General features: G+C 33.0%; 1 protein-coding gene across 1 annotated transcript; it reads right to left on the reverse strand.

Annotated features, from left to right (window-relative positions):
• Nucleotides 1–147: 147 nt before the first annotated feature.
• On the reverse strand, nucleotides 148–14,874 carry LRRD1 (leucine rich repeats and death domain containing 1). Its single transcript, XM_006911887.1, has 5 exons — nucleotides 12,865–14,874; nucleotides 8,725–8,923; nucleotides 3,049–3,210; nucleotides 983–1,100; nucleotides 148–334 (listed from the first exon to the last, which is right to left on the reverse strand). The coding sequence occupies exons 1-5, from the start codon at nucleotides 14,794–14,796 to the stop codon at nucleotides 148–150; spliced, it is 2,598 nt and encodes an 865-aa protein (XP_006911949.1). The 5' UTR covers nucleotides 14,797–14,874.
• Between the last annotated feature and the right edge of the window lie 4,415 nt (nucleotides 14,875–19,289).

Consider the following 19,289-nt stretch of genomic DNA (forward strand, 5'->3'; position numbering starts at 1 on the left):
TTTATTACGATAACAGAGTGGTAGCCATAAATTGTCATCTCTTAGGAATGCATGAAGAGAGACATGACATGCAATTCTTTTAGATCCAGTTTCAATTATATAAGTGTATCATAAGTTTTCAGTTTTTATTATGGATAGATACACCATTCAGAATTTAATTGCACATGTAAAAAGTTTTAAAGCTGTTATTTTGTCCATAATTTCATATGCTCCTATCATAGTTAGTGACCGAGTTAGTTGATCTCTTAAAGCAGCCGTGGTTAGTGACAAGTTGTTACTTTCCATTTTCCACCTATCAAGTGCTTGGAGGACTCTCTCACTTAATGAAACAGTGCTGAAAAATTTTTAAATAATTATTTAAGGAACATTGTTTTAAACTATCTAAATATTATATATCTAGGTTTTTAAACCAATTTACCAGATTGAAGTGAGGATTAAATTAATTGGTAAAGCTAGTTCATTTAAAATTTTAGCACGGAGTCTAGCACATAGAAAGTAAATGTTACCCCAATCCCCTCCGCCCCGCCCCCCCACTTGCTTCCTTGTAGAAAATCGATAATTCAATTAACATTCGATTCTGAGAGATTTACTCAAGACCTCAAACAATAATTATGGATATTTACTATAAACCAGTACATTACTACTACAGTACTACATGCTTTATAACTTGAACACGTGATAGCTCTCTTAGGTAAATATATCCACTTTACCTATGAAGAAACTGAAGCACACGGAAGTTAAAGGACTTTTCCAAGTTCACAAAACCAGTTGGAATTTAAAGCCAAGCAATCTGTCCTCAGAGCTCTTGCTCTTAACTACTGCATATACCAGCATGGATCCCAAATGTATAATAAACTAAAATCAGTCTTTTACAGCAAATTAGAGTTCATGTTAATGTGAATATTTCACAACCATGTAATGTTAATATTACATAATATTACATGAGAATAAGCTTATACCACATGTTATCATTCATACATACCTTTTTGTAGACATATCAGTTTCTGAGATTGGCAGGTTCAATTTTTGACACAAAAATTGAAAATTTGTTTCAGTGATGTTGTTGGCAACTATCTTGAAGATCTTCTCTAAGATTTTCTCTACATTTGAACATAAAAGAAAATTTAGGCCATCACTTTTGAAAATCATATTTTGTTAATATTATATCCAGTTTCTTACTTCTGTGCACCTACCAAATATATATGTCAATTAAAACTGAAGTGTAAAATGCAGACTTAATATACAAACTGGCTTTTTAATATGCTTCTTTATGTACCATCTTGAGAAGCCAAGTTCACATCTACTATAAATATTGTATATATATATGCATATTTTATATTCAAATCACTCATTTAATGAATGTTGGTTAGATATAAGTAGAAAGTTTTTAGTTTTAAAAAAAAGCTTTTAGCTAATTTGAACTATAGTCATTTTTTTTTGTTGGCCCAAGGTACTTTGGAAATTTTTAAGAATGAGTGCTCTCCCCTCCTCCTCCCCCACTCCCTGCCCCCATAATCATCTCAAATATGTTCTATGCTTTCTGGGTTTTTTAAATTTTATTTATACCAATAATTCCTCAATCTAGATTATATGCTAATGATATAAATAAAAAACAATCTTCTAAATAAAACTTTAAAGAAAGGACCCCATGTTCTTTGTTAATTGCACGATAAATACATCTTCCATGATGACTTCCTCTCTACTCTCTCACCAAGCCTGCAGTACAAAGGCCCCTTTAGCATAAGGAAAGGACATAATTGTCTGGGATCCTCTTGTTTTTACTGACTTTGACCTGTTTCCGTTGCCTATTGTACTGTCCCAACAGAGGCTAGAACCACATGAATCCTCCGTCCTCAAGAACTAGAGTAACAGAATTTTAGCAAGGAGGTTTAATCATGAACTTGACAGGCCTTCTCTAAAGTACTCTTACCTAACAGGAATTATTTATGGAAATAAAAACTTTATACTAAAGCAATAAAGTTACCACAAAATGTCCCTTTTTTACGATAATAATTGGCAGAACCGACTTGCATAGCAAGTTGAAAAAATCAGCTACTACTGTGGCTTTTAATTTTATCTCTTAGGTTTTTTCCATCAGTGAGTCCTGAGTCTTGCAAAAGCTTCTGAACAGTAGCCAAGTCTATTGATGTATATTGTGGCTTACAGAGGAGTGTACATTTTAAGTGACCATCTCACTAGATTATGAGATTATACTGATGTAAACTCCTGATTACATAGACAGGATACATGATAGAATAATGTTGAAGGACAGTTTTGAATATTTCCTTTCTCCAAATCTGGAACAAGACTTATTAATTTAATACTTCTTAAATACTGCATTAAATTGGGAGACCAAAATCTATATCCATTCTGAAGATTAACAATGAACAACAAAGTCAGAGTCGCAGGGAAAAGCTTAGTTGTCAGGAACCCAGCCTCAGGGAAAGAATTGGATGGTGAAACTTGCCTACCACAGACTTGGAGAAACCAGTCCCCATGTGCTTCAATGGAAGAACATTTAAAGAAAATGGACCTACTCTCTGAAATGATCAGGGACAACCAAAGGAGCACTTAAGCACAAAAGGAATGAAGACTGCTTAAGGATTGCAGATAGGTGATCATACTGGGCCCAAAACTGCCTGGCATCAGTGGAAAGGATCTATGGACTTCCTTCAAGGCTAAATAATAACTTTTAGATCAACTACATATGATGATACAGATCAGAACTGGTGAAGAAATCTGTGTGTGGATTCTCTGAGTCTGGGCACAACCATGATGAAAAACCTATTGAAGGGTATTGAGAACAATAGATGGGAAACAGCCCACCCCTCTGCTTGGATTTAACTGTTTTCAATGGTTCAGTTTGTATGGGCCTAGATTAAATAATTTGAATTATCAGAATAAACTCCTAACTTCCTGATTAGGGAAGATGATAAATATTTTAATGTCTCTGCCATATTGAAAGCCTCTGATTAAAGCAAACTATCTTTTAATTTACAGATGATACTAGAAAATAACTTGCAAGCTAGTCACTCATTCATCACCTACCATCTCTTTCATCTGCCTTCTGTAGATAGCGTGCAATAGTATACAATTGTTTTCCTTTACAGATTTCCATTGGAGGTCTCAGCAAAGGGTTATCATCAAAATTTATATCCTTCAGTGAAAAAAGGTTATAGATACCACTAGGCAGAGCTGTAAGGTTGTTTCCTAGTAGAAAAATAATATAATTGAATTATACCTTTCTGTAAAAGAAAACTATGGAGACAAATAACTATATATAGGGCATCTATTGCAGGTATCTCACTGGCAAAGTACCAAAGAACCCTCACAATGCTGGCAAATCATAAGTAAGAACCATAGGTTCTTACTGTCATCCACTTACTAGGAGTGAAAAGGGAGAAATATAGAAACAGCCATGGGTTCCTTTATCTCATAGAGGAAGGCAAAATGAGATAGGAACTTTCCTCTCAAATACAGGAAAGGACTTTACAGAGTAAGTGTAATGGTAATTTTTTAAATTAACTTTTTATTTGGAATAATTTCAGATTTATAGAAAAGCTATAGAAATTGTAGAGAGTTCCTGTATACTCATCTAGTTTTAGTTTCCCCTAATGTTGTCATCTCATGTTACCATTTTACATTTGTCAAATCTATGAAGAAACTAACACTGGTACATTATTATTAAATAAACTTCACACATTTTGGATTTCATTAGATTTTTCATTAATGTCCTTATCCCATTCCGGAATCGATTCCAGGACAGCACACTGCATACTATTATGTCTTCTTCGTCTCCTCTGGTCTTTGACAGTTTCTCAGTCTTTCCTTGTTTTTCATGATGTTGACAGTTTATAGTTGTACTAGTTAGGTATTTTGTAGAATAGTATTTAATTTGTGTTTATCTGACTTTTTAATGATTAGACTGTGGTTATGGGTTTTTGGAAAGAATACCACAGAGATGAAGTACTGTCGTCATATCACATCAGGGGTACCTGATACCCCACGACATCACTTGGGATATTAAACTTGATCCCTTGGCAAAAATAGTGTCTGCCAGGTTTCTCCAACATAAGGTTTGGATTTTTTTTTCTTTCCTGACTCTGTTCTTTGGAACTGAGTTACTAAGTCTAGTCCACCCTTAAGGGGGGGGATTAAGCTAATAATAGTCCTTCAAAATACATGAAAAAAGTTGACAAAGCAAAAAAATATGCAATTTCACAACCAGAGTTGTAGATTTCAACACCCCTCTCTAAGCAATTAACATAGCAAGATAAATGTATCAGTAAAGACAGGAAAGTCCAACAAGACTATCAGTCAACTTGACCTATGTGATATTCATAAAATGCTGTACCTAACACTTGCAGAATATTTTAAGAATAAATGGTATGTTTATTAAGGTAGCCTATGTGCTGAGCCATAAAGCTAGTCTCAATAAATTTAAAAAGATTGAAATCACACAGTTTAGCTGACCAAAAGGAAACAATTGCTTTCCTACTAAATGTTCATCAATAGCAGAATAAATAAAAGAGTATATTCGCATAATGGATTATACATATAGTATTAAGAGTGAATGGTCTACAAATACGAAGAATAATATGAATGAATTTCACAAACATAATGTTGAGTGAAAAAATCCAGAGAGAAAGGAGTATGTACTTTATGATTTCATTTAAGGCACACTATTGAAAATCATGATAGTGGTTAACCTTAGTTGAGAGAAGGAAGAGAAATAATTTGGAAGGGAACAAGAAGGGGTTACTGGGAATGTTCTGTTTCTTGTTCCAGGTCCTGAAATATGGGTTTATTCAGTGTGTGAAAATTTGTTGAGCTGTACACTTACAGTATGTACTTTTTTAAAATTGAGATATAATTGACATAACATTTTCCAGTGTATAGCAATGACTTGATATTTGTATATATTGTGAAATGATCACTACAGTAAGTCTAGTTAATATCCATCACCATTTTTTTCTTGAGATGAGAACTTTTAAGATATACTCTTAGCAACTTTGAAACGTATAATAAATTATTAATTATAGTCATCATACTGTATATTACATCCCCATAACTTATTTTATAACTGGAAATTTGTGCCTTTTGACCCCCGTCACCCATTTTGCCCACCCCTCACCCCCCACACCTCTGACAACCACCAATCTGTTCTATCTATGAATTCAGTTTTTTTTTTAATATTCCACTTACGAGTGAGATCATACAGTATTTGTCTTTCCTGACTTATTTCACTTATCATAATGTCCTCAAGGTTCATCCATGTTGTCACAAATGGCAAGATTTCCTTCTGTTTATGTAGGAATAATATTTCTGTGTGTGTGTGTGTTTGCGTTTGTATACCACATTTTCTTTATTCGTCCATTCATCGATGGACACTTAGCTAAATAATGCTCCAATGAAAATGAGGGTGCATATACCTTTTTGAGTTTCTGATTTTGTTTCCTTCAGAGAAATATTCAGTAGAATTGCTGAATCATATGGTAGGTTCTATTTTTAATTTTAATTTTTGAGGCAAGATGTACTTTTTTGCTATATATATATATATATACACACACACACACACACACATATACACACACACACACGCATACACATACACACACATCAATAAAAAGTATTTGAAAATACTGGCAATAACAAAGGTAGGAGAGAGAGGCTGTTACATCAGTCCATAAACAGTGGTGATATTCAAAATATATAACTGTTTAGCACAGGCACTGACCATAAGAATGGATGTCAGCTGTAAACAACAAATAACTATACTGCATAGCTAGCTGTCTTGCAGGTAGGATATAATGAAAGCCTGCATGGATAGCATTATCAATGTAGATCTGTATAGAGAACTGTGAGGTTCTTCTCCCTGAGAATAACTACAAGCAGCTTACATGTCCATCTACCTTCCTTTCATTTGGTATTTTGGCTCCTTGGAAGAGAGGCGCTAACACCTGTTAAAAACCTACACCGCATCGATTTTTGTGCTTAGTGATTGATCACTTAATGCTCACAGTCCAAAGAGTTTATATTATTATTTCCATTTTCAGATTAGGCAACAAAAGCCTAACATTAAAAAAAGATAACTTTCTAGTGAATGATGGAGCTAGAATTCTAAGGTCTGTTTTACTCCAAAGCTTATGCTATGAGAAAAGAAAGGGATTAATATCTAAATGTCTTTCATTGGTATAATGTTTCACATTTGTCAAAATGTTTTCGTAAGTTTTGTTTAATTATATTCTCACAACAACTGTATGGACAAGCAGAAGTTTAGCTTTCTTGTCTTGCTGATGAAAAAACTGAGGCTCAGAGAGGTTGTCTCCCTAAATTCGCTACAGTTAGTGACAGAGGGAGTTTATTCACAAGATGTCTCTTTTTTAAAGATGCCTTTTGTTTGAATAGTGCTTTGACAGTATGCTACCTGCTTTCAAAAATCTCATTCAGTCACAAACCAAACCTATGACATGGGTATTCCTATTACCTTCATTTTATAAATGGAGGAAACATTAAATTACAAGACGTGAATTCAGCCCTTCTAACTTCAAATTCAGCAATAAAAGTTGGTGACCATGGGCATGCCAATTGTTTAGCAATTGTCTTTTACCTCCAGACCTACCTCTGGTCTTCTTGACTGTTTTTCCTTGAGTGTCACCCCAGCAACACTCTTTTATCCCACCAGCAACAGTTCTTTCCCATTGGAACGACATAATTCAGTTTGCTGTTTTCCCAACACTTTGTCACACACAAGCACACATACCCCAGTCCCATGCTCAGAGAAACCAGCACCTGCTAAGCAGTGCTCCATCCTCAGATGTGCGGCCCCTCCTCCAAACTTTTACGTTTTAATAATTTCAACTTTACTTTATTCCCTCAGCCAATGTGTGGTTATTGCTCTCTGCCATTGCTATCCTTATGATAATCTTAGAATTCTCATTTTACTCTTTCACTTATGTAGTTAGTAACATATTTGGTCATTAACTAAGGCATAGTTTCTGTCTCCTGATTGGATCTGACTGATATATTTTTCTAATTCCGATGCGGACTAACAGAGAGCTGACTAAGCTTGGAGCAGAGTCTATGCTCTTCCCATTCGCTGTCTTGATTCTGTAATAGAAGGCCTCCAGAGAGTTATGATTCTAGTTAGGGGTTGTGTTCTCCAGTGGACCAGGAGGCTCTGGTCAGCCTTTGTTTTTTTCATGTACAAATAGTAGGTGAGTGGAGTATGTCCTGTCATGCACTTGGACAAATAAATAACCTCCCTAAAATACAGTAAACCTTTGCCATAACATAAAAGTGGGACCGAAAAATTCAATTGCAGAGCTGAATTATTGTGAGTTAGTGCAAAATTAATGAAATAACTGATGTGTACCTGCACAGTCAGCTTACAAGGAGTCCTATGGACTCAGGAGACAAATGCCCATTGCATTATTCTAAGTATTGATGCATTACTGTAGGTTTTACTGTACTATTGGTATCATGATAACAAAAAGATGAACTTTGTTTTTAATCTGGAAATCCTCTAAATCTAAGACAGCTCTAGTTATAAATGTTACTTCCAATGGAAAGATAAAATTTTATGAACTCAACTGGTCTTGTGGTTAGCTAGTACACAGCCTCTATAGAGATCAATTTACCCAAATCTAGTAACGTTGAAGATGTATGTACCATGTGACCCAGCAATTTTACTTATAGCTATGTGCACTAAAGAAATTCAGGCAAAAGTATACTAAGAACATGTACAAGGATGTTTTTAGTAGCAAACAAATTGGAAACAATTGTCTATCAACAAGGTAATGGGTTTCTGTTTAACCATATAATTGAATATTATACAGCATTTAAAATGAGTGAAATAGGTCTATATATATTTACATGGATTAATTTTAGAAATATAATAAATGAGGAAAACAAGTTACAGAATGGTAAATTACATTCTGTAGTATAAGATTTAATAAAGTTAAAAAAATCAAATAGTACTACTTTTTATGGATATATATACACATACATTTACATATATATGTATAAAAACATGGATGGTTACTTCTAGTTTGAAGAGAGATACAAAAAGCTTCAACTCTATTATTTAATTTCTTAATAATCAAAAATGTCCCAAGTAAATATCACAAAATCTTAACATTATATCTAGAAATAGGTACATAGGTATTTATTATTTTTTGTAAGTTTGAAATATTTCATAATAAAAATAATTTTAAAAAATACAAGTCTAGTATTTGTCATGCTTTGGAAAGTCTCTTTTAGTATCTTTAGAGTAAGTGGTTTACTTATTTTTCTTTGTTTTTGTAGTGATTTACTTTGTAAAAGGCTGTGAAGTATTGCAATATTATAGGGTATAGAAGTGGAACCAGGGGAGCCAGCAGAGAAAGGAAAACAGAGAAAATGCTGATCTAAGGTTGTATAGGTAGATGTGTGTATAGAGGGACGAGGTCAGTTTCAGAAAGGGAAGAAATATTGAATGACTGGGTATAGGCAGAGAAGATAGGAAAGAAATGAAAATGTGTTTAGGTCCCCCAGCTGGATAATAACCTCTTTCAGGGAAGGAACTGGACCTTATGCTTTGCTCACATTTTCTTTATCTATGGTAGCCATTTCCTTCCAATGGGCACTTAATACATTATGCTGACTGTTTGCCGTTCTGTTTTGTCAGTAAATTTTGCAACCTAGACACTAATACTCTACTTACTTATTGTAATTGACACTCACCACTCAAGTTTAGTTGCTGGAGATCATTTAAAGATAGAAACGATGGTGGCAGGTAACTTATTTGATTGTTGTATGCGTTTAAACTAACCAAACTTTTCAATTCCCCTATATTTCTTGGAATTTCTCTGATTGCATTATTTGAGATATCAAGTCTTTTAAGTTGAGTCATATTAAACAGCTCTTCTGGAAGTCTTGTTAACTGTAACAAAGATTAATCAATTATATTTTAAATAAATATTTCTTAATTAAAACTTTTTCTAAAATCAGTGGACGGAGGGATTTTTTTTAATCTTAAAAAGGTATTTTCACTATGTCACAAATTCTTTTGTGACTCCCTTGCTAAAGCCCACAGCATCCAAGTGCCTCCCCAGTCCGAGCCATGCTACTATGAATTCAACCATGGGCTAACCCATTTTCCACACTCTAAACACTCAGAGTTTATTGCCACCTTATCCCTCTCTTCCCTCCCTAAATCTGACCTCGCTTTGGCTTATTCTCTTCCCTGAAGACTTTCTCAATTATACTATCCCACACTTGATCTCTTTTTTCCTATTCTCAACAACATTGCTTTTTTATTTCGTCCCTTGTGTGTTGTCCTTGGATTTTTAAATGACATGATGTACTTTTTATACTTTTTATGTGCATGTTCCTAAGCATGATGAATTTTGAGTAAATATTCAATAAACACCTTTAGAATGAAGTCACATAGTTTGGCAATGTAGCCTCAAATGAAAATTCCTTGTACAAAAATACTGCAGGATAGCAGGAATTAAGATACTCTGCTAAGGTGACAAAAAAATATGTACATTCAGAGAAATAAGGCCATCACAAGTGGTTTTGAAATAAAGGAAGTTCTATGAGTAAACAAAAGAAGTATTAATATATGAGTCCCTCAGAAATATCCAAACAAGATAAATATTAGATATGGCGCTTAGTGTTCTTCCAGCTGTAAAAGAAGCATAAGAGACAGTCCTTAACTTTAAGAAGGTTAAAATTTAATTCATGGAATAAAATATATGTATATGAAACAATTAGGAAACAGCATTAAGTAATAGGTAGTACAATGCCAAAATAAAGACTACAAAAACAAATATATGGAAGTTTAGAGAATGTCTATCAGTACAAATCCAGAGAACTAAAGGAAAGCTTCATGTTGCAGATGGGACTAGAATGGCCTCCTAAGAATGAATAGGATTGGATAGAAGTTACAGGACACTTAAGGCAAGACAAATATCATGTATAAAGACAACCAATGAGAAGCTGACCAGTAAAGAGAGGTGATAGGAAGCAAGAGGGAGATATGTTTGGAAAAGGAACATGGAACCAGGCTATGACAAGACTTGAGAGCTGGGGCTGTAAGGAAGGAGGCAGATCAAGACAGGTGGGCAGGTCCATAGTTTCACATTCTTTCAGACAAATATTCCTTAACTTCTAGCTCAACATTTATTAGAGGAAATGCCTGAGAACTATGTGATGATAGAGCTACTATGGAAAGAAGATTCCTTTTGTGCATCCTTCAGTTAGCAAAATAAAAGCCCAGTGATTAATCTGACTCTTCTTTCTCAGATGACTGTTTAGTGACCATATGGTGTTATATAAATTAATCCTTTGGGTATGTCACTTCCACCCCAAGAGGTTATCAAATTGATCTTTACAATTAAATAGGATATTCTTCTTGAGAGAAGTTTGGGTAAATCATTTTTTTTCCATCTGGTGAACTTTGAAATGATGTTGTAATAATATGGTCTGATGCCTTTGGCAACCACCCACCACAAGTAGGTAATAGATATGCAATCTGGATTCCTGAGAACAGTCCTCTGGAATGAAGTCTGATAGTTTTGACAAGTCTTGATAAAAGGGAGGAACCTGAATGAAAGAATAGTCAGGAGGCTCCTAGAATAGTCTAGGCATGAAATGAATGATGACCATGGACCAGAATGGAGACAGTGATGCTGGGAAATAAGGGAGATGATCCAAGAGCTTTCTCAGAGAAAAAATGAGACAATTTTGGTGTAAGATTTAGTATATTGATGATGGAAAAGATATGGTCAAAGATGATTCCATGATTTCTAGGTTGGCAGATTTAAAGAAAATGGCATCACAAACAAATGGAGAGGTTTTAATGGGAATTACATTGGAAAGAGAGATGAGTATGAAGTTATGTTGAGTGCGAATCAATAGAAGAATAAAAGAACGGACTTTCCAGGGAAATTAGAAACTATAGGACTAGCCCACTGGAGAGAAATTGGCTCCAGTAGCTAGCTAGGTCATGTGCATAGTGTGGTGAGGTCTAGGAAGGAATTAATAAAAAAGAGAAAATTAAGGACATAACCCGTGGACTTCCACAGTAATATATAGGCCAAAGAATTAGTTGAATATAATGCAGAAAAAATTGCCTTTTAATATAAAAGCAACTTTTAAAACACAACATATATCATTATTCATTCCATCTAACTTAAGCAACTATTCCCTGGAGTAGTCTTTCTGGAAATGTACTGTATAGCAGGTGTATGTTTAAAAAAAAAAGGTCAAATAAATTTAGCAGTTATGGTTTAATTAGTTAAAAACTATTTTCTTCCGTTAGGGTTACTTCATGTCTTTCAGCTACTTACTGTCTTTTATGTTGAGTGCGAATCAATAGAAGAATAAAAGAACGGACTTTCCAGGGAAATTAGAAACTATAGGACTAGCCCACTGGAGAGAAATTGGCTCCAGTAGCTAGCTAGGTCATGTGCATAGTGTGGTGAGGTCTAGGAAGGAATTAATATAAAAGAGAAAATTAAGGACATAACCCGTGGACTTCCACAGTAATATATAGGCCAAAGAATTAGTTGAATATAATGCAGAAAAAATTGCCTTTTAATATAAAAGCAACTTTTAAAACACAACATATATCATTATTCATTCCATCTAACTTAAGCAACTATTCCCTGGAGTAGTCTTTCTGGAAATGTACTGTATAGCAGGTGTATGTTTAAAAAAAAAAGGTCAAATAAATTTAGGAATTATGGGTTAAATAGATACAAACCAGTTTATTTAGTGCAGATTTCTTCAGAGCTTTTGATGTATTAGTGTTCATTGTGATTCTCTAAGAATCCCATGCTTTTCAAGGCTATATGATAATAGGAACCCCACTACTTATATATTTTTTGAAGAGCAATTCATGGCACTAGTTATTTCTAGGAACAGGCTTTGGGATCTTGCTGTAGATAATAAGCCTCTGTCAAAGGCCTTTAATTTGACTGTGATGGCCAAATTAAAGATAACCAGATAATAGCCATATCCTTTTCATTAATATGTCTTAATATAAATCAGGAATGTTTTGATTTTTAAAAAGTATTTCATAAAATTCACTCTTAGAGTTTGAGTCAAATTAAATGTTAACTATAAGAACATTTATTCCCTTTGATCTAGTTTTTAAGGGAAAATTCACTAAGGAAATAATAAAATATGAAAAAGGCTATATTTATGAAGAAGTTCATCACAGCATTATTTATAATGATGATAAATTACAACACCCCTAAGTACTTAACAGAGGGTTAGTTACATAAATCATGTATTAGTTATAACAATTATTGGGAAGATTATGTGTATCATGGGGAAATGCTTATGATACATTAAGTGAAAGTAGAAGAATTTAAACTTGAATGTACAATCTTTTTATACTTTCTTATAAAACCATATACATAAGAAAAAAAAGACTAAAAGTAAGTTGTCAACATACGACCAGTACTGGTCGATATATGGCCAATAGTTATGTTACAGTGATGTGCTTGTGGAATGATTATGTACCTGTGAAATGATTTTTTCCTTTTACTTTTCTCAATTTTCCAAATTTCCAATAATGTTTATATTAACCCATAACTTTAAAACTCCTTTTATAATTAAGCTGAAATAAAAAGGAATGTATAAAATTTTCAGCTTTACCTGGCATTTCATTTTAATGAAATATTTTCCTATAAAGATTTTGAATTGAGAAGTATATTTATAAGCCATTTTTGGGTTATAAAAATAAAACCTATCCTTTAAAAAATAAAATATTCCAGCTAAATTTAAAATAAACATACACATACACTACAACTTAGACTCAGATCCCCTCCAGTCCCACCTTCCCCACAAAGCCCAAAATATCAGTCTTACCTTTGTCCCATTTATCTGACTTATATTCAGCTCTTCCAGTGATTGAAGTTGACACAGTTCAATAGGAAAATATATAAATTGATTGTTTGAGATGTTTAATTTCTGGATTCCTTTTAAGTTACAGATCTCTGAAGGGATCTTCTTTATTTGGTTTTCAGAAAAATCAAGTACTTGCAAATTTGCTAAAGTACACACGTCTATAGGGAAAGTTTCAAATTTATTACAGCATAAAATAAGAACATGGAGTGATGCCATATTGGAAATACATGCTGGAATTTTCCTTATTTGGTTTTTACCAAGATCCAGATATTGAAGTTTAATAAGAGAACATAAGTGCTCAGAAAATATGAGGAGTTTGTTTTCATTAAACTCTAAATGAAGCAGTTGTTTACTGAAAGATATATCCACAGGTACTTCTGAAATATAGTTTCCATTAATATTCAAATAATGAAGAGAATCTAAAGCACACAAACCTACTGGAAAATGTATTATCTTATTATAACTCAGTTTAACTTTAGTTATTTTTCTGCAGTTTTTTATTTCAATGGGAACATCAGTGATTATATTTCCTGAAAATTCTAGACTGAACATATTATTAAGATATGAGATATCTTCAGGTATTCTCACTATATTATTTCTGTTTACATGGAGTTTTCTTAAACTTTTAAGCTTGTGGATGTTCTTAGGAAGTTCTGTTAATTTATTATCACTAAGACTAAGGCATTCCAACATTACACAGTGGGAAATTTTCTCTGGTATTTCTTTCAATAAATTTTTATCAAGAATTAGAATCCTAAGTTCCTTGAAGTTCTCAATTTTGTGTGAAATCACTTCTATTTTATTGTCAGTCAGTTGGAGTTCTTGCATTTTGAGCAATCTAAAAATTTCCACTGGCAAAAATGTAAGTTTATTATGATCCATTAAAAGTTTTTCTAAATTTTTAAGCTCCCTAATTTCTTTCGGCAAACTGCTTATCAGGTTTCCAGTAAGGTTTAGTGAAATTAACTTTGGAAGGAAGCACAGAACTTTAGGAAATATTGTTAACTGATTATATTCCAGATTGAGAACACTCAAGTTTTTCAAAATACACAGAGTATTTGGTATATATCTTAAGTTATTTTTAGCCAGACTTAAAATTTCCAAGTTTCTAAGACTTTCTAAGCCAGAAGGAAAATTCTCAATGTAATTGTTATTTAAAAAGAGCTGCCTGATATTCCTCAGCTGTGATATTTCTTTAGGTATATGTGATATTTGGTTGTGACTAACATTTAATATCTTTAAATTATGAAGTAATTGAATTTCAGATGGAAATGTTGATAATCCATTATCTTGCAAGGATAGAATTTCAAGTCCTGTCAGGTCACATGATTCTGCTCCTTCAAAACTTTTGATTTGGTTCTCATCTAAATATAGGTATTTTACATATTTTATTTTTAAAATGTCCTTAGGGAATTCTTGTAAACCCTTGGCCTTGAGGTTAACTGTAAAGTTATCTAACCCTAAGTCAACTCCTTTCTGATTTTCTTCAGTGAGTTGTGGACTAATTTTTCCTAATGTTTCATGAGCTAGGAAGTCAGCAGAAATTTCAGATTCAGCAGTCATCTCATTTACCGATAATGTTTCAGTTATTAATTGTGAGCTGTCATATCTAGTGATTGTTTTAGAAATTTGAAGAGTTTTCTTTTCTTCTTCATTTCTCTTAGATTTGCTTCCAGAGGAAGATGTCGATGTATTGTCATGTATCTCTAAGGTATCATTTCTAGGATCTGTTTTACAAATCTGGTCACGAGGTTCCTCTTCAGAAGCTTCCTTTAACAAATTTGATGTTTCTTTAATAAACCCAGGTTCCTCCACCAACTGTAAATTAGATTCTTCCCTAAACTGACTAGTGATATTCTCTGCCTCTGCTGAAGTATCCTCCTTTTCAGACATCTTATTTACTGATATGTTTTATACCAATACAAGATTGTAACTCGATTTTAATTTTCATGTTTAATTTTTTCCTTTGAACCTAGAGAAGAAATGTTGATATTAAAAGAAGAGATGTAATAAAAATGTCACAATTATAAATAAATTTAAATACATTTTTATTCTATAATGAATAATAAGTATAAAAACTACATTTATAACTAATAAACTAATATATATATATGATTACTGGTTAAGGATAGTTTATTGATCACATGATACTCTTGAAATCACATTAAAATTATAGAAAGAAATGGAAAAGATTGACAAATTAGAAATGAGACACAAGGGAATGAAAGAATTCAGCAAATTTCTGAAAGACAGAAAGAGGATAGCCAGGGCCCCCCTATGCCACATGCAGAGTGCCATTTGCATTGTGGACATGGTAAGTCTAAAATGTCTTGTCCCAACAAATTCAGTACCTCATGACAATTTCCAAAATAGCTAGAAGTAAAATGTCAAGGGAAGAGGGGTTGCTTTCTGTAAGAATAAACTAGAAGTAAAACAACCTTTTGTGCGACTCCTGAGGTACTGGCACAGCTGAGCAGCACCCCTCAGACGTCTGGGTCCCAGCTTCTGTAGGTCCCGTTTCCAAATTTGTAGTTTTTAATAGCTCAGCCCCTTTCCTTTGTCCCTTCATCCCCAGGGTGGCAGTTATTTCCTAGATGTATTATTTCTGTTTTACTGCAGTTCCTTATCTTTTCAGTTCTCCAATACTTATCTACACAACTTCCTAAATTAAATTATTTCTACTATACTGGGATGGTTTTAATATTTCACAAATTCTTCAAGAGAATAGAAAAAGAGGAACATTTTCCAACTTTCTTTATGCAACTAGCACTTATTTTTACATCAACACCTAATGAGAACAATATGAAAAAAAATTACAGGCCCGTTTTACTCAAGGCAAAAATGCAAAAATTCTAAACATTAAAAAAACTTCTAAATATTATAAAAACCAGCAATATATAAAAAGGAGAATATTTTGTGACTAAGTTACATTTGTCCCAGAAATACAAGTTTGGATTTTAACATTAGAAAATCAACATAATTTGCCACACTAAGAAATTAAAGGAGAAAAACCATATGATCATTTGATTAGATGCAGAGCACTTGATAAATTGCAACATTTTTCATGATTTAATAGAAACTTTTAGCAAACTAGAATAGATGAGAATTTCCTCAATCTGCTAAAGGACAGCCATAAAAAATCTACAGTAAATTCACTGTTTCACCACTAGGTGTGATCAACTTTTCTTTGACGGTAGAGGCAAGAAAATGTTGCCCTCTATCATTTCTATTCGACATTGTACTGGCAATCTTAGCCAGTGGCATAAGGCAAGGGAAAAAGATATAAATCTGCCATTAGTCACAGATAATATAATTATGTGTGTAGAAAATCTAAGATCATCTGCAGGTAAATTATTAGAATCAATAAGAACATTAAGCAATGTTGCTGAATACAAAGTCAACATACCAAAGTCAATTTCCTTTCTGATGTTAACAAAAAGGAGTTAGTAAATGAAGGTTTAAGGAGGTATCATATACAGTCAAATATTGAGTAGGAATAAATCTAACAAAAATGTGCAAGACTTTTACAGAAAAAATTGCTACTTAATGTAACTACAAAATGTAATAATTAGAGATGACCTAAATAAATAGAGAGGTATTCCTTTCAAATTGATCTATATTGTAAATACAATTCAAATCGAAATCCTAATGTTATTTTTGTGGAACTTGATGATCTGATTCTTACAAGTATTTGGACAAATAAGGGCCAAGAATAGTCATAATACTCTTAAAGAAGGAAAACCAGGTGGGAGGACTTGCTTGCTGAATATCAAGACTTATTATAAAGCTACAGTAAATAAGGTGATATGGTATTGGTAAAAGAATATACAAATAGATCAGTAGAATATGTAGAAAGCCCAAAAACAGACATTTGATTGACATATGGATACTTGATTTATGAAAAAGATGGGACTTTGGAGCACTGGAAAAAAGATGGCCTTTTTAACAATGATGCTAGGAAAACTGGACAATTAGTGAAGTGGAAAATATGTCTGAAAGATATATCCAAAATGTAGTAAAAAGGGATAAGGAGATGAAAAAAATATAAATAAGCACATGGAAAATATAATGAGAAGGACTAACATATATCCAATTAGAGTTCCAGAAGGAGAAAGTGGAGAAAATGGAAGAAAGGGAATATTTAAAGAAGCAATGGGTATGAATGTTCCAGAACTGAAGTAAATATGAATCCACATATCCATAATGTACAACATATCCAAAGCATCTAAAGTTTCATCTGAAACTACAGAACAATACAAACAATTAAAATATCATGAGAGTAGTCAGAGAGACGGGAGGGGACACTAAAAAGGAACGGCAAGATAAGACTAGACTATAGCGAAAGCTAGAGGACAATGGAAGAACTTATTCAAAATATTGAAAGTCACTATTAACCTAGAATTGGGCATCCAGCCAAATTAGCATTCAAAAGTAAAAGGAAAATAAAAACACTTGAAAAAAAATTGGGAACTTGCTCTAAAGGAACTTCTAAAAGATGTTCTTTAAGGAAGAGAAAAAGATAACAGAGGATGGGCCGAAATTCAAGAGGGCATAGAGAGCAAAAGAAATGGTAGACACATATGTAAATTAAAATAAATAATGGGTCTGTGTAAAACAATAATAGTCTCTCATGTATGGCATTAAAGAAGACAATAGTTTGTGAGTCAGCTATCTCCCTGAATATATTTATTAATTATAGGGAGTAATGGTAACTTGACACTGTAGAGGCCCAGTAGACACCACCTTTGTCAAGTGGTTAAAGTCAACATCACCAGTATATCATGTACTCCCGGATACAGGGGACTGAGAAGTGCACATCACTTCTGTGGTATTCTTGCGAAAAGTGCATAACCCCAGTCTAATCAGGAAAAAACAGCAGACAAATCCAAATTGATGGGCATTCTGCAAAAAAAACTAACCAGTACTCTTCAAATGATAAAAGACCAGGAAAGACTCAGAAACCGTCACAGATTGGTGGAGACTAAGGAGACATGACTAATTGAATTTAATATGTGATCCTTGATTAGACCCTGGAACAGAAAAAAAGGTAGTAAAAAAACATAAATTCCAAATGAAGTCTGTAGTTTAGTTAGTATTATACCAATGTAAATATTTTTGTTTTGGCAACTGTATTATGATTATTTTAATATCGGGGAACCTGAGCGAAGGTTAGAAGGGAATTCTCTTTACTATTATTGCAACTTTTCTATACATCTAAAATTACTTCAGAATAAAAGGACCTCAGCTAAGATGTTCTGAAATCTTTTTTATCTGAGGTAGATGGAAGTCGTTTGGGTTTATGACTGTGTTAGGCATGCTTGATAAAATTTGATAAATTTTAAGAGTTATTATTAGAAGAATAAAACTGGAGGAACTAAATTCGACTTTTAGAGAGAAAAACTTTAAATAAGAGAAAAAACAGAAGAAGAACAAAAACAAAATTCAGTCAGATTTTTTAAAAAGTAATAAAGAAAAAAAGAAGAAACTAGATAAAATTTTTAAATAAGATAGAGATGAGTCCAAATATGTCACTAATCAAAATAAATGTGACTGGACTAAATAACCAATTAAAATTCAGATTTGTAATAAACAAAATCTAAGTGCTATGTTTGAAAGATGCCTCTATAGCATATGATCACAGAAAGGATGGAGCCCGTGCATATATGGACCTTGATTTATGACAAAGACACAAAGCACTGGGGAAAGAATAGCTTTTGATTCTGGGTCAACTGGGAATCCGTATAGAAAGAAAAATATATTTGACCCCTATCTCTCCATGCGCAAAAATCAATTTAGATGGAATATAGATTTAAATGTGAAAAATAAAACAATAAGACTCCAAATAGATTATATATAGAAAGATGTATTCATGACATTAGGATAGAGAATGAATTCTTAAGTGGACACAAAAAGCATTGTGCATTAATAGCAACAGATTGGAAATAACGTAAATGTCAATAATAGAAGACATGTTAAATAAATTATATCCATGCATAGATCTAACTTAAACATAACCTTAACCACACCAGGCTGGGCTGAGGTTTAATCAATATACATTTGGTTTTTACTTTAACTTAGTGTTAAATATTATTAAAATCTGTGCCCAAATGATCTCCATAAGTTTCTCAAAATGTATGGCTTATGGCTTTAAGTATAATTTTAACTATGGCTTAGTCAAAGTATTTGGGTTTATAGTTTTCTATTTCCATAGTGTATTTTGTCATATTTTAATTTTATGGTTTTCATTTGTTGTACCTTAAGAAAGTCTATAATTACTTCTGAATCGATCAGGATTCCAAAGGAAAGACACGATCCACTCAAATTGAGTAATTTGAGGAAAGTTTAACAGAGCGCTTACTAAGGTGTGGATAGAGAGAGTGTAGGGA

Source organism: Pteropus alecto, unplaced genomic scaffold (assembly GCF_000325575.1).
Source record: "Pteropus alecto unplaced genomic scaffold, ASM32557v1 scaffold21, whole genome shotgun sequence".
Lineage (NCBI taxonomy): Eukaryota > Metazoa > Chordata > Mammalia > Chiroptera > Pteropodidae > Pteropus > Pteropus alecto.